This window comes from Dermacentor silvarum, chromosome 5 (genome assembly GCF_013339745.2).
Source record: "Dermacentor silvarum isolate Dsil-2018 chromosome 5, BIME_Dsil_1.4, whole genome shotgun sequence".
Lineage (NCBI taxonomy): Eukaryota > Metazoa > Arthropoda > Arachnida > Ixodida > Ixodidae > Dermacentor > Dermacentor silvarum.
This window is the reverse complement of record NC_051158.1, coordinates 18396269-18411797: the sequence shown is the minus strand read 5'-3', so window position 1 is coordinate 18411797 and position 15529 is coordinate 18396269. Positions and strand designations below refer to the sequence as shown.

The following is a 15529-nucleotide window of genomic DNA, read 5'->3' as shown; positions in this document are numbered from 1 at the left end:
CAACCATGGTGGGATGCGAAAGCATCGCGGGGTGTGCGCATCGAGTTTCCGTTTCGTTTCACTTGGCAACACAACCCAATGAAAGTTAGAGTGAGAGAATGTATTGAGAAGAGAGGAGACGTTTGTACGGGGTTGTTGCGTCTTTATTTAGAGAACGTACGTGATTCTTAGCGTCGGTGCGCGCGGTATCTTGAAGCCGTTGCGCTTCGACTTTCCGAGCCCGAAGTTCGGGGTCGCTTGATAACGCTGACGTTCCACTTCGGCGTGCCGAGCCCGTGTTTACGCTTACGTTCCCTGGCCCGAAGTTCGGGGTCCGCTTGCCGACGCTGACGTTTACGTTCGGCTTCCCGAGCCTTCCTCTGCTCCGCGGGGGTGGCGCTGCCGCTGCAACTAGCGCCGACGTTGTTCATGACGTTTCGCACATCGTTGCACAGAGAGAGAATAACGGAAGCACAGCGCGCTTTATACTGCGCCGCGACACTTGCGCCGCCTACCGGCGTACCCTTAGAGAGAGAGAGGGAGAGAGTTATATGCAATGATTTGCTGCGCCCGAACCTGTGGCGGAGAGGGGGAGTAGAAGGAGAGCACACACCTGCGTAGGAGAGAAGAATGAGGGAGAGTTGCGCATGCGCAGTATGGGTGCGGACGCCGCAGAACGGACACTGCCCCGAGCACAAGATGCTCTCGCATCTAAAAAAATGGTCCAGACTGTCGCAGGAGGGCACGTGCGCCCTCCCGGCTATGGCGCGTGCCTACGCGTGCCAGCCCTCGCACGCCCCCCCCCCCCCTCACCCCCCTCACCCCCCCCCCTCCTTCCAACGCCAGTGAGGCATCCGATCCAAGACCCACGGCCTCCCCCCCGAGCCCGCCTGCACACATGCATGCTGGCATTAAGAATAGACGAATACAACTACATAAATACATGAATGCGGGCAAGGTATTGAAGTGTGTGCTTTATTTACAGGCAGTTCATTCTTAATGTAACTTTCTTCGCTAGAATCAGGCATTGCTTCTGCGAAATTGCACAAGTCTGCTCCTTATCGTGTGCGTGTGTTTGTAACCCTCTCGATCTGTTGCTGTTGCAGATGGAGAGGTACCTGCCCTCCAGTTCGGACGGCTGGTGCCTGTTTGATGTACACCGGGACGTCTACTGGACCTGCAACTTGCAAATCCCTGCGACTGCTACCCCGGACAAACCCTTCGAAATTAAACAGTCACCCGAACCTATGAAGCGCGTCAAGAAAGTGAAAAGCTTGATGGCATCAATAAAGCGAGAGTAATAAAAAAAAAAAACAGTTTGAAAACTGGGGCCTGTATTTACAAAAAGGCCTTATGCTAGAATTGCTTTAAAAAAAATCGGCCAATTCTGATGCTGGACACCTCTGCAACAAAAACTGAATTCGGCCCCAATTGGTCGCCTGGCAGCATAGAAACCGCTTCCCGATAAGTCGCTTCCCATTAAGGCGATAATTGCATTTTACAGCGTAAGCTGTTATTGGCTCATTCCAATAGCCGTTTCGGTTCGCGATGGTGTCTGCCGCCTCCGCCGCAGCTGACCGTAACCGCTGTCGCCGGAAATGCGAAAAAAGTACCCGGTTCCCGCTGGGATACTCTTACCACTGAGCCACGCAAGCGCTTGCTATCGGTCAGCGGAGAAATGCACTATAAACGCTTCCTAGGCAGGCGCGCAGGCTCAGCCGACCCGAACCTCCGCTAGTATGGTGGCGCCATCTAGGTAAGGCGCCTTCAAACGCAGCGTGCGCAGGCGCAGACGACGAGATGCGATGCAGACGAGGCGCGCAATCAACGCGATTCCGATGTGAGATGTGCGCCACATATTCTGGATACCTCTTCGGCACACGTTATGGCGTCTCCTCGCAAAGTACGAACCGCTGCTGAAGAAGCGAATCGTAGAGCTACGTGCGCGGCTCTACGGGGGGGGGGGGGGGTTCTACTCCGGCTGCAGCTGCGTATGGCGCGGCCGCGCGAGCCTTGAAAGCAATCTGCGATGGGGACAGAGTGCGCCGATTGCTGATAGCTTCGTGTGCGCTGTGCTCTCGCTGCTTAGTTCGCGTTGTAGCGAGAGGCGGCACGAAGGTCAATTCGTTCGCTGCTGCCGCCGCGCTTTCTCACTCCAGCGTTTTGACAAAGCACGTATGCACGGTCATCGTATGAGATGTGTTCATGTTTGCTTGTGCGCGCAGTACACCACGTTTCTTAATTTAGTTAGTTAGCGAATGTTTATAAGTTTATACGGCCGATTACTTCGTATAACTGTCTACTAATTTGCTGTCACAATCGATGCTTCGCCTTGCGGGCGAAATTGCGACTTTTTTTTTCTCATTCCATCGGACCAATCACCCATAAAGGGTACATGCCATCGGCCGTGGGAAACCGAGAAGGAAGAAGAGAGTTGTAAAGCATTGCCGGTTTAGACAGTTTAGACAGTTTTTCTCGGACTACAAAGAGATATTCTATTCGGAACTAGCACAGGTAATGTTACGGTTACCAACTACAGCGCCTGGCCCGGATGGAATAACAAGTGCAATGTTAAAAATTTTCTTCCAAGAAGCCCCACGTGAGCTTCTTAAGTTGCTAAATTACTCTATTAGCAATGCATGGATTCCACATGAATGGAAGATCGCCAAAATTATTCCGTTACTTAAAAAGCAAGGGGCAGGGTATACTATCGACAACATCAGACCAATTGTGTTGACATCAAACATAGCAAAACTTATTGAAAGAGTGCTTCACGGGCATATAACGAAGTTTATTGATGAAAATCAATTGTTGAGTCCTTGTCAAATTGGATTTAGATCTGGCTATTCAATAGGGCACGCGCATGTAGACCTTGAAAGTCGCATTAACATCGCCAGACAGAAAAAACAATATGCGGCGTTAGTTACTTTAGATATATGTAAAGCCTATGACAACGTTGAACATGCAATTTTAACAAATCGGTTACAGGGCCATGGCTTTCCAGGATATATTGTAGCATGGGTGCATGAATTTTTGAAAGACAGGGAATTCTTTTGTTTTCGAAGCGGCTATTCATCTGGTAAACACAAGCAAACAAGAGGTGTGCCTCAGGGATCGGTACTTTCACCAATATTATTTAATATTTTACTGAGCGGAATCCCCGTTCACCCAGGTGTCAGTACCTACGTTTATGCTGACGACATTGCCTTTTTTGGTGTGGCTAGTGACCTATACTCCCTTTACGAAATTTTGCAGTCCTATCTAAAGAAACTGGAAGGCTGGCTGGATAGTTTACACTTAAACCTGAATGCTAATAAGTGTGCTATCCTTGTTTTTCCCGTTAAAGACCCAGTATACATATCGCTTAACTATCATCTCGAAGATATCCCACAAGTACAGTCACTGCAGTACCTTGGAGTTATCTATAACGGAAATCTTAACTGGCGGCCGCATATTGAATATCTTGCAACAAAAGGAGCACGTACAATGGGCATTTTGCGCAAGTTAAGCAATCGAAGAACATGTCTGCGAAGAAAATCCCTTTTGATGGTATATAAAATGTACGTTCGTCCAGTATTAGAATTTGGCTGTGTTTTATTCTCAGGTGTTCCGTCATACAAGCTTCGACCGCTAGTTTTATTAGAGCGAGAGGCGCTACGTCTGTGCTTAGGCCTTCCAAAATACGTCGCAAATGCCGTATTATATCTGGAAGCGAGAATCCCACCTATTCTATGCCGATTTCACCTTCTGACCGTTCAGACTTTCTTACGACTATATGAATCACCATTAAGCCCGTCCTCAAATAATTTTCATCTCCGATCCACAATTATTTTTTCCCGTTCATTGGCCCAGGTTTCATACACCACAGATTATATTTGTGCAAAAATTACTTGAACCACTAAATGTGCAAATTCCCGATGTGCTTCCTAACAATACGCATTCAAATTACCTGGATATCAGGCTCGACGATATTTTCCCAAACCACGCAAAACAACTACCTTACAGCATCTTAAACGCCATGTTACAAGACAACCTGAGCTCCCTAGGAACAAATATTATCATTGCAACAGATGCATCGCAGAGCGAGGAAAAGACTGGCATTGGGATATTTTGTCCTGCACTCGACTGGTCTTTTTCTTTAAGATTGCCTGATTTTGTGCCTATTTTTCTGGCCGAGTTTTTAGCAGTAATCCTAGCTTTACGTAAATTAGACCAAACGACTACAACAGCTGCTATCCTTACTGACTCCCTTTCTGTATGCTCTTCCCTTACCGCCACTAATGATTCACCTATGCTAAAACTATTTTACTTGCTAGTTCCTGCCCATGTGCAATGTGTTCATTTGATTTGGGTACCTGGTCATAAAGGGTTGTTTTTTAATGAAACTGCCGATTCACTGGCTAAGACCTCACTTTCCGGCCCTGTTCTTCCCATTCTACCAGTGACTGCACACATCACGGCGGCTAGATTTCGGATGCGATCAATTAGAAAAGCCTTATCAAACCCAGTTCTGACTGCTTCTCCAGATTATAAGCACCTGATACTTCCCTGGCGTAGCGAAACCTGTAACACAAAGATGCTTGAGGTCTCTCTCACCAAATTACGTTGCCGTATACCCTCCCTAAATTTCTACTTACACAGGTCGGGTTTGGTTCCCTCCCCCCTCTGCCCGTTTTGTAATGAGGAAGAGACGATACACCACTTTCTACTATCTTGTCGCCGTTTTACTGCGGCAAGAAAACGATTGTTGGAAATACCTTTTCGAAGGCTTGGCCTGGACTTAACAGAACCTAATGTTATTTCGTTCGGGGCGTCCACTTTGGGATTCAGCCACAGGGATGCTTGCTTCGCCGTCCAAACGTTCCTAACAGACTCCAAACGAATACCCTGCTAAATTCTATCCTTTTTTTGTACTTTCAAATTAATGATTACTCGTTCGATATGACTTTATTGATTTACTTTAACATATAACTCTACGCTGTTCAATACTAATTTCATAGATATTCGGAAATGTATCCTCCATATTAATTTGGAATAATCCACCCATTTCTTGGCCAATCCCCCTCCGTGGGTAGGAGCCACAGGCGTGATAGGCTACAACAACAACAACAACGACAGACGTGAGGTGTACCTGAAGGGGCCGTTTTGTCTCCACTGTTTTTCAGTATATTACATAGCGATACCCCTTGTCATCGTGACGTAAACACATATGTTTATGTAGATGATATTCCGTTCTTTGCTTCTGCGGATGAAATTCAGTCTTTTTACGGGACATTGCACGATTATCTCACCACCAGTCAACGAAGGCTGGAATGAATTCACCTGTCTCTCAACGTTAACAAAACTGCTGTTTTGGCCTTTCCGCTAAGGAGTCCAGTGTATATATCTCTGTTATCAGAACAAATTCATCCCCCGACGTTGATGAAACCAAGTACCTCCGGGGGATTTATGATAGCAAACGCCATTGACTACTGGATATTGAATATGTTGCTGCAAGAGAGAGCCATGCTTTCGAAATATTATAACGGCTCCCCCTGGCCAGTATCTCAGGACCAATAAAGGTTCTTGTCACCGTCATCAATAATCGGTCAGGAATGCGAAGAGACGCGCTGCTAATGATACCAAGTATGTATGTGAGGCCAATATTAGAATTTGGGCATGCTATGTTCTCTGGAGATGCCACTTATAGTATTCGTCCCCTTGTTCTAACAGAACGGGATGCGCTTCGCCTTTGCCTTTGCCTTCCCAAATTCGTAGCGAAGGCTGTACTGTAGATGGAAGCGCGAGTGCCTTCGTTAATGGCCAGATTTCTACTTCTAACAGTCGAAATCTTTCTGCGACTGCATGAACCCCATTCTAGACGACACCAATCTGTGTTTACTGTTTCAGCTCACTTTATTTTTAATGTACATTGACCCCGTTTTCATACGCCACAGGTGGTTTTTGCGAAGGCACTACTCGAGCCCTTGAATGTTAAGATCTATAACTCCAGTGAATTCTATTACCATCTCTCTAGAAATTATTTTCGATAACATCTTCCCAAATAACGCAAAATGTTTATCTTCCCGAATTCTCAATAACTTGCTGGATGATCACTTTGAGTGATATTCAGACCAACGCTGTAATAGCGACAGACAACCGGCGTTCTTGCCGTCTGCTCGTCCGTGTTTATTTTGTGCGCTGGAAGGATGTTTCATCATGATATTCACAACCAACTAGCACAGCTGTCTACGGGCTAGCTGGGCAGGTGTAGGATTCTTTTTCTCGTTCGCTAGGTTGGTCCTATTTCAGTAGAGTTCCTGATTTTACTCATATCTATCTAGCAGAATTCATATATAGCTGTAGCTTAGCACTGCGTAGATTGAACCCCTCTCATTCGTCAGTAGCTATTACAGCGTAGCTATATCTACCCTCCCATAGAGTCTACCCTCCCATAGATTTTTCAATGTCCGTGCGTCGAAGCTCACGCGCCTTCTATGAAGAGGCAAAGCAAACCAGTAAGGCATGTGCTGACACTTGGCGTAGCAAGAGGAAAGCTAAGAAAGCACCCAATACTACAGTTACTGTATAGGCTCCCTTCAGGGAGGAGGAGGAAATAAACTTTATTGAAGACAAGGGGAGGGGGAGGGGGGAGCCGAGGTCAGGCAGAGGGGACTAGAGTGGCGTCCAGCTGGCCGCGACCTTCGCCACCCAGTCCGCCAGCCCGGCTTGGGTTTGAGGGTTAGTAGATTTTAGTACGGAGTCCCACGGCTCCTGTGAGGGAGCTCGGCGCAGCAGATTTCTTGGGGGAGGATTATTCCCGCAACCCCATAGAATATGATGCCGATCAGCTGGATCTGTGTCGCAATATGATGTTAAATGTTAAATACTTGTTCTGTTTACCTTGAAGCATTGCTCAAGTTCTATAAGTTTGAAAGGTAGCCTGAAGAATTTCGCTTTACTTATAAGTACATATATTATTTGTCCTCGCACATTTTGAATTATAGTCGCCTTTGGATAGATAAGATAGAATTTTGGGGTCCCTTCAGGGAACTCTACCCAATACTGCGTAACGCTGCCCTCTATGAGGCGGTGGAGCAAACAAGTAAGGCATGTGCTGACACCTGGAAAAGCAAGAGGAAAGCTGGGAAACGGGCGGTGAGTAGCAGCGGAGGTTCTGCCCGAGAGGCTGCCCGTAAGCGATGGGCTCGACAGGAAGACGGTTGTCGCGAATGCGGCGAAGCGACGCAGGCTCCACGCCAATAAATTGGACGAGCACAAGGGTGCGTATGCGAAATTTCAGAGGGACAGAAATTTCGATTTCAATTGTGCGGTGTGCGACCGACTGGTTCGAGAACGATTTGATGGTGATTGGTAACGTTCGAGACGTCGCGAAGCGTGAACGTGATGCAGTTTTGACCCCACCTCCTGACTTAGCCAGCTGCTTGGTTTGGCTGCGCCGAGGGAGCGCTAATGGCCGTAGCGCGCATCGATCAGTTGGTGTGTCAGGTGGTTGCTAACAAGCCACCTGCTAGATTTCCGCGCGTGCACAAAGAACCGAATAGGCAGTATGTTGCGTGCGCTGGTGTGGGGAGGCCGCATGTAGTGCGTACTGCCGAAGAACAGCTCATCTGGTAGCCCACATTCAATAGTGGAATGGCTGAGATATTTTAACATCGACTGACTCTATGTTCATCGCTTACAAAGTGTAGTGACTCAAACATTTTGCAAGCATTATATCTATTGGCTCCGTTTCATTTACGTTTCCTTCGTTTCATTTGGGTGCCTGGGCACAAAGGTTTGCCTTTGAGTTTGCCGACTCATTAGAAAAAGCTTCCCCGGGTGGCCCTTTAGTTGCTGCTGTTCCCCCAACCACCTATATCACTGCCGCTAAGTTTAGGAGATTAACAATGAGGAACGAGATATATAAATCTAGCATGGGCTTGCATTCTGACTACCACCCCCTACTATTGCCCGAGAACCGAAAATTCTGCCCAACACACAATTTAGACGCTATATTAACGAGGCTACGCTGCTGCATCCCGACATTAAATTTCTATACACACAGGGCTGGTCTGGCGGCATCTCCTTTGTGTATCAGTGCGGGGAACCGGAAACAATTGACCACTTTCTCCTTGCATACCGACGATTTCCCTCGGTAAGAAGGGTGCTCGAGGTCCCCATAAACAGCTTGGCCTCAGCATGAACGTCCCCGTCTTGCTTTCGTTTGGAGCTTCCACGTTAGGGTACAGCATGCAACCAGAACGCTTGCACAGCGATGAAAGACTTTATTCTTGACACCAATCGGCTGCCTTCCTAAAACAGTAAATTACAATAATTATTTACCTATTTTACGATCCACTTTAGCATGATGATTGTTCCTCTTTAACTATCGAGCAGAATTCGTCTTCCCCTAGTATGTTTCTTTTTGTAAACATTTTTCATCCATTTTCTCCAAACCGCCCACGTCTTGGCCGATCCCCCGTGGTGGGTATGTGCCATTTGTGCAGAGGAACAGCAACAACAACGCCCAAACTGCCCCGACCAGCCCTTCGAGCCAAAGAATCGACATCCCAGCAGAGTGCAGGTGCGAAATGTTGCTAACGTCGCTCATTTTTGGTGAGGTGTCAGTAGCCCAAGGAGACAATAGGCGTCGCTCACCTAGGCGCGCAGGGTGAAGGTTGATCAACATAGACTGCACGCGAGGTTCTTCGCCGTGTTTGGTATACACGCTCATATATGCCGAGATTTCTAGCTGTTATCAATTCGGATGTATAGACGCGCATCACCACGCAAGTTGACGATTGAGAACAGAACACGTCACGAGACTCAGGCCAGGCCTGCTATGTGCCATTATTGAACGTGGCGTCAGCATTCAGCTGCCAGTAGCAATACCCAACACTATCGACGTTGTGAGATTTGCATTTTTTGTTCCCGTTAATTTTACGACTGCAATGAGCATTCGACAATTCCGCTGCACATCATTCCTTGAAAGCTGGCAAGCTGTGCGGCCACAAGACGAGGGTGAGAGTGGCGTTCTTGTACTCAGCGTTGCTCACTGATATTAAATTGAATTCATTTTATTTCAGCACCACTAATGATTGATTTGCTCTACCTGACATCGATTCATTGGTTAATGGTGATAATGTCGGAACAGGTGCGTTTAGCCTGGTCGGCAGGCATATACTGCTTCGAGTGTGACGCCTCTTTCAGGGTTTGTCGCTGCACGGATGGAAACAGAAGAAAAAGGTGCAATAATTCTCCTCGAACGACCTGGTGGCTTTATGGAAGCAGTAGTGTACACAATCATGTGGAAAACATGTGAAATGCTTGTGTTGAAAAGCCCTAAGGCAGCGCCTTTGATATGACACGCCGCAGTGAAGGGCTCAAGAATAGATGTTGTCATCGCGGGCTCCTTACCATAAAAAGCCCTGTGGGTGGAGGCTTTGACTTTACAAATGAGACGCAAAAATGATCTCACTCAGGGCCGCACCAACAGGGGGGGGGTCAACCAACTCAGACCCTAACTCATCGTCAAAGGCTGGTCCACCATTATTGTTGTAACAGTGGCTCGCTGATGAGAAATGGTCACCGAAAAAACAATGTACACGCGTCAGTATATATGTATTTTTATATATAATTCTTCTAAATTCTCAATTATATATAATTCTTCAAGCTCAACCTACCTTTCAAACGTAAAGAACTTGCGCATGCAATGCTACAAGGTAAACAGAATAAGTTTTTAATTTTGAACAGTTTTGACCTGTAGACCGGTCGGCACTTGATGTTAAATACTTGTTCTGTTTACCTTGAAGCATTGCTCAAGTTCTATAAGTTTGAAAGGTAGCCTGAAGAATTTCGCTTGACTTATATGTACATATATTATTTGTCCTCGCACTACAATCTGCCAGACTCCTGGTTAGTTCAGATGGTAATGCGACGAGAAAGCTTCGCTTTAAAAGTTGCGTCCTGCAGTGAGTGAACTTTTCCTTGTGTATGCTGCAAACCTCATCAAAATCGGTGCCGAGCGGAACGATGTCCCACGTATTTACAGACAGGAGCTCCAGAGGTGTAATGCTTGCTGCTAACACTGGACCTCACTGCACTACATTGCATAGGGACAATGTGGTCCGACGTTGGGCTTACATTGTTTCGGCGTCCTGGGCTGGTAGGGCGCCTTCCAGGTCAGTGGTGGAGCTTCCCGACATTCATGGTAGTCGCCGTGCATCGGGTGAGGTCTCGATGGCGGTGCGGGCTTCGAGTATTGGTGGTGTCGTGCCTGCTCCTGCTGTCCTGGCTGAGCCTTGCTGTGGCGCGGAGCCAGGAGCTTCCGCCATACCCGGCCGATGTCGTGCACAAGCCAGACCCTACCTGTGAGTCTCAGGCATGGCGCGCATGTCGAAAACATAGGCCGACGAGTTCCCTTTCGCCAACAGTGCCACCGCTGCCCCAACACATTACGGTGATGGGTAGAAAAGTTGCGCATACAAAAAAAAAAGAGAGAAGAAATCCCGTTGGCTTTTGGTGCATTCTATTGGCTTCGACAGGTTTGGACAGGGCAAGACAGGTTTTGATGAGCACCATGCGGATCCCCGTAGTGTAGGACGCGTAAATAATTTGCGTGGGAATGTCATCATCATCATCATAATAATAATCATCATCATCATCATCATCATCATCATGTATTTATGTCCACTGCAGGACGAATGCCTCTCCCTGCGACTTCCAATTACCCCTGTCTTGTGCTAGCTGATTCCAACTTGCGCCTGCAAATTTCCTAACTTCCTAGTTTTCTGCCGTCCTCGATTGCGCTTCCCTTCTCTTGGTATCCATTCTGCAACTGTGATGGTCCCCCCGTTATCCGTCCTACGCATTACATGGCCTGCCCAGCTCCACTTTTTTCACTTAATGTCAACTAGAATATCGGCTACATGGGAATGTACCTAGAGTTTAGCATATACCGAAACGTCAGCACATGCAGCTAGGAAATAGTTTGTCTCTTTAGCAGTTTATTTTTTGACCCGCCGCGGTGCCTTAACGGCTAAGCACGAGGTCGCGGGATCGAATCCCAACCGCCGCGGCCGCACATCGATGGGGGCGATCATTGAAGCCCTGTCAGTTTTCTTACAATCGATAGACTGGGTGGGCATGTCGGCGGATGGCGAAACATTGCCGACTCGTGGCCGGCGCCTAGCCTCCCTCATTTTCGCGTACCGTCTACATTCGCTTGTACGTGCAGCATTGGTCGTTCGCTGGAAGCACGCTTGAGGCCACTAACGTCGCCGCACGCGATTGCCTAGTCACAGCACATTTACAGATTTTGCACTTTCCTAGGAGGCACAAAAAATCAAACCTTCATGGGAAGAATGCAATCTGTATTTCTCAATATTGGTGCACATCTACCGACTCTTCACGCTTAACTCACTGCTCTTATAGTTGGTTATTTATATGTAGTAATTTGTGACTTTTGCTCGTATAACGAAAAATAATTTCTCTCAAGGCGACAGTCATGAATACCAAATTGGTTGCATTCGCGCAGCGCACACCTAGTTTTCTGAAACCTTGGTATACGTTAGATGGAACACTCTGTATAGTACCACAAAACTGCAGCTGTATACTCCTTACTTTGCTATATCTGTGGTCAACCTAAAGCTTGGTCGACGCCAGGAACGCGACCGCGGACGAATCACTTGAAGTTCGTTCCTCGTCAACGTAAAATCCATTTACTCACTACCGCTGTCTTGAGGCCTTTTTTTACGTTGGCCAAGCTGACCAAATTGCTTTTAGGAGAATAAAGTTATTCTCTGACGGGCATTCCCACCGCTCACTGTCGATATTGCAGCTGCACGCCCGTTTCGGAGGCAGCACAGTATTGCTGAGGCATCTGGAACGTGTGCGGAAAGCCACGAAGGGCTTCCGGAACGAGAAGGTTGAACGCACGTCAGCCAGCTATCGCTATCGTTGCATGACTGTGTAGATTTCAGTTAATAGGCGTGCACGTGCTCCACTTGCGCTCAGCAAACAGCTGTCTCTACTTAGCTTGATATTGTATTTGTGATATCGTTGAGCTTTCCGTGCTACTTAGTGCCCTGCACTATATGTTTACGAATTTCTGCGAATATATATGCCGGAGAGGAGAATGACAGCATTTTGTGATGGGACCGCGGATACGGGCAGAAAAAGTCATCACTTTTATGATTCGTTCACTGCGCAGCGTTTGATAGATATGTCAAACTCGGAATGATAATTCTGTGTCGTTGAATTTTCATTGAGAACTTTGTCGTGTAGCTAACTTTACAAGTTCAGTGCACCGTACACACAAAACGCCGTGTCAGTGACGCAGTTCGTCGGCAGCCACAGACGCTGTGCTCATTTGCGCGCGTGACCTTTTCTCCGGAGATTAATCAGCCGTGGTGGTAAGGCTGGTGTCTACTCCTACACCTGGCCGGGTTATGCAAAATTCGTCGAACATAAAAAGCTTTAACGTATGGTAGAATTGATATGACGGTGGTGACTCGAGATCTCTGGTAGATGCCTTTCTCATGCAGAGAATATAAATATATGCCACTGATGATCATGATGATGATTAATGAACAGCAAGTCGCCAAAGATTATATAGTCGACGGCCATTCGGTAAGCGACGGCCTTCTTTAGAGCCCTAACGTGGCGTTGGAAAGCAGGCAGTTAATCAGTCATTTGAGGCTTGGCCGGTCAAACAATGTTCTACTTGTTGGCAACCCTGTTCCAGACTGCCTGGCGCCGGTGAACCTGTCATTCTACAAAAGCCTTCGCCTGTACGAGTTCGAGACGTCGGCGGACGCGCGCGAGCCCCAGGCGATGAGAGTCATCTATGCGTACTGGCCGCTTCATCGCCTCCATCTTTGCAGCCGCCAGGGTGCCCAAGGGTGAGCGACGAGCGCGTTGTCGACACCGTCTGTCTAAAGGATCGGATACTCAGCAACAACAACATAGGCCTTAAATCCTTAAAAGGGTACTGACCAAATAACTCAAAATAACTGGTTTATATTCCATTGCTGTGAGCTCATAGGGGTCATCAGTATCAATAGGTAATTCAGCCTAGAAGGCATTTTATGTATTTTTCAAGTTTGTGTGAGTGACGTATTGGAAAGCGCAGCACCTCTCAATGTAGTCATCAGTGCAGGCCCTATTTGTAAACAATGTTACGTCATGAGTTTCGGCGATTGGTTTCGGTGACGTGCGACGGCCTGTCTCCTTGATTGGAAGACATTTCACTGCTGTTTGCACAGTGTGTCTTACACTTACGTTCAACAAAGCAATACAGCAATACGATGGTATAGCAAAGCACAGGATTCCCATTGAACTAGCACCTAAATGATAGGCAAAACAGGAGCATTGTACGTTGAGCCGTGACGTTATAGATTTTTACTGCGCAGTTCGGGCCGATAGTGTATTTTCTATCAGTACAGATGGGCTGCACTGATCAGTGGTGTAGTGACTGCCATGTTCTGCTGCTGAGCTCAAGGAGACGGGTCCGATTACGGCCACGGCGGCTGCTTGAAGGCTAACCAAAATAACGGTCTTAGATTTAGGTCTACGTTAAAGAACTCCAGGTGGCCGAAATTAATCCGGACTACCCCTAGGCAGTGTGCCTCATAATTAGATCGTGGCCATGGCACGTAAAAAAACAGAATTCAATACTTTTTAGTCAAGAACAGGGAAAGTAAGCATTGCACTCGTTAACTATCGCTTTCATATTATATCTCCTCTTTAAAGATTTCTTCGGTAATGTATTCCTTTCATTGATGGCATCATACTCATTCCAGAGTGTTGCTGAGGTGTTCAGGGCGTTTAACATATTGCTATTATAGGGTGCGATTTAAAGGGCAATGACAATGAAATCTTTCTTTGACTAATTTGGCTAACTGATACGTGAGTACACTATATACTATTAAAGAAATCTTGGCAATGCTGCAGGGCTGGTAATTATCTAATTTTCTTATTAGTAGCTTTTAAATAGCACCTAAGCTGACGACACGTGTACCTGGTGGTTAGTGGTTATGACGCATGTATCCAAGCCTGTCGACCCCGAGATTTTTCAGTGCGTCACGGGCAACCGCAGGTGCAGCTAAATCTTGGATGTCATGCGAAAAAGCCGCCCTTGTCCTCAACGTTCTGCAGGTTATGCGTTATTTCCGGTGAGCGGTAACGATGGCGTTTTTTATGTAGTTTCTCTCTCTGCTCAGTTTCTGAAGTAAGAACATCTATTCTTGCGAACTCTTCGTGACGCATCTAATCGTACATTTTAAATGTAAGGTCTCTTCGATTTGGTGGCGCCTGCTCAATTGGTTCGGTTGCGGTACCTCGCGAGTGTCGTTAGACCAGACTGCATCACGCGCTAGCTTGGGTGGCCGGCAGCACGCTGGCCTGCAGTTCGGGTGCACTGAAGAGATTACGTGAAGTTTGCGCCTACGCTAAAACACACACACACAGAAATGCTCGCTTGCCGCTCACGTGTGCGCATGCGCTGCGGCAACAGCTCATCGCCGCAGTGCTGCTTGCCACGCCCAACACGCTGAACTACACAGGCGCCAAATGTTCGGCAATCCTGGCGTCACCGGCGTAACGTATTCAACTTCGCTGGCCGCTGCTTGGCACGCTCGAAGCGCCGGACTATAAAAAAATACATCCCCGCGACTAGAACCGAGCTGTGGGCGTCGCGGAGAGCAAAATCATCTCGCCGAACGCGGTTGATACAAAGCCTCAAGCTGTCGTCTGCTCGAAGCTCGGCCAGGCCCGGCTGCTGCGCGGACATTTTGCTGCACCTTGGTTGCACCTCCTATCCGAGCAAGTGCTGGCTGGACGTAAACTCGCCGAGAACTCGGCGTGCACTCTCGCAAAGGAAATAGGAAAGTGCAGATGGCGAGCGCTGCATTTGAAAAACGATTAAGTGCTGCACTCCCTGAACTATAGTGCAGGAAGTGCCTTCAAACCGAAGAGGCCTGTGATATTTTGCACGGAAGCTACTGTGTGTCCATGTAACACGATCTAAGGATGGCACGTGTTCGAAAATGAATTTCCAGTTGGTAAGTAGCTGCCAATGTAGCATGTAGGCGGAACGTAGAACATAACTTGTACAGGTTCTGATTGCCGTTTGGTCTCTCCGTGAATGTTCTTACTGAATTTATGCGCTTTTATGTGTATGATGATGCAATTTATGTGTACGTGAAAGAACTTGTGTGCTCTGTTCCAGTTTTACTTTCGGAAAAGATGCTCACAGATCCGATTCCTCATCTCAAAGAAAACATTCTTCCGGTGAGTGCGTTTCAGCGAAGTTGAGAATCCGTGTAGTTGACTGCATTTCACGCCAAGTAATGCTACTGTGGAACAGTATTTCACTGAGATATACGGACTGCCTATACCCCAATATTACTCGCAGTGTTCTTGCCCTGCGTGTAAACGGACAATGGCAAGGACGTGTTGTGAACCATGAATGTGCACCCAATACTAGCCCCGTTTGTCGCTTCGCCAACACATGCAATAAGATACATGTAGCGGGTATTACTTGTTGCTATACTAGCTGGTATCAATA

General features: G+C 47.4%; 1 protein-coding gene across 1 annotated transcript in view; it reads left to right on the top strand.

Moving 5' to 3' along the window:
- The window catches only part of LOC119453980 (uncharacterized), a 91055-nt gene extending 78188 nt beyond the window's left edge, over window positions 1-12867 (top strand). The window contains exons 19-21 of the mRNA XM_037716002.2: window positions 1086-1276; window positions 8469-8545; window positions 12707-12867. Coding sequence (XP_037571930.2) covers window positions 1086-1276; window positions 8469-8545; window positions 12707-12867 — 429 coding nt within the window. The remainder of the gene's footprint in view (window positions 1-1085; window positions 1277-8468; window positions 8546-12706) is intronic.
- The last annotated feature ends 2662 nt before the right edge of the window (window positions 12868-15529 follow it).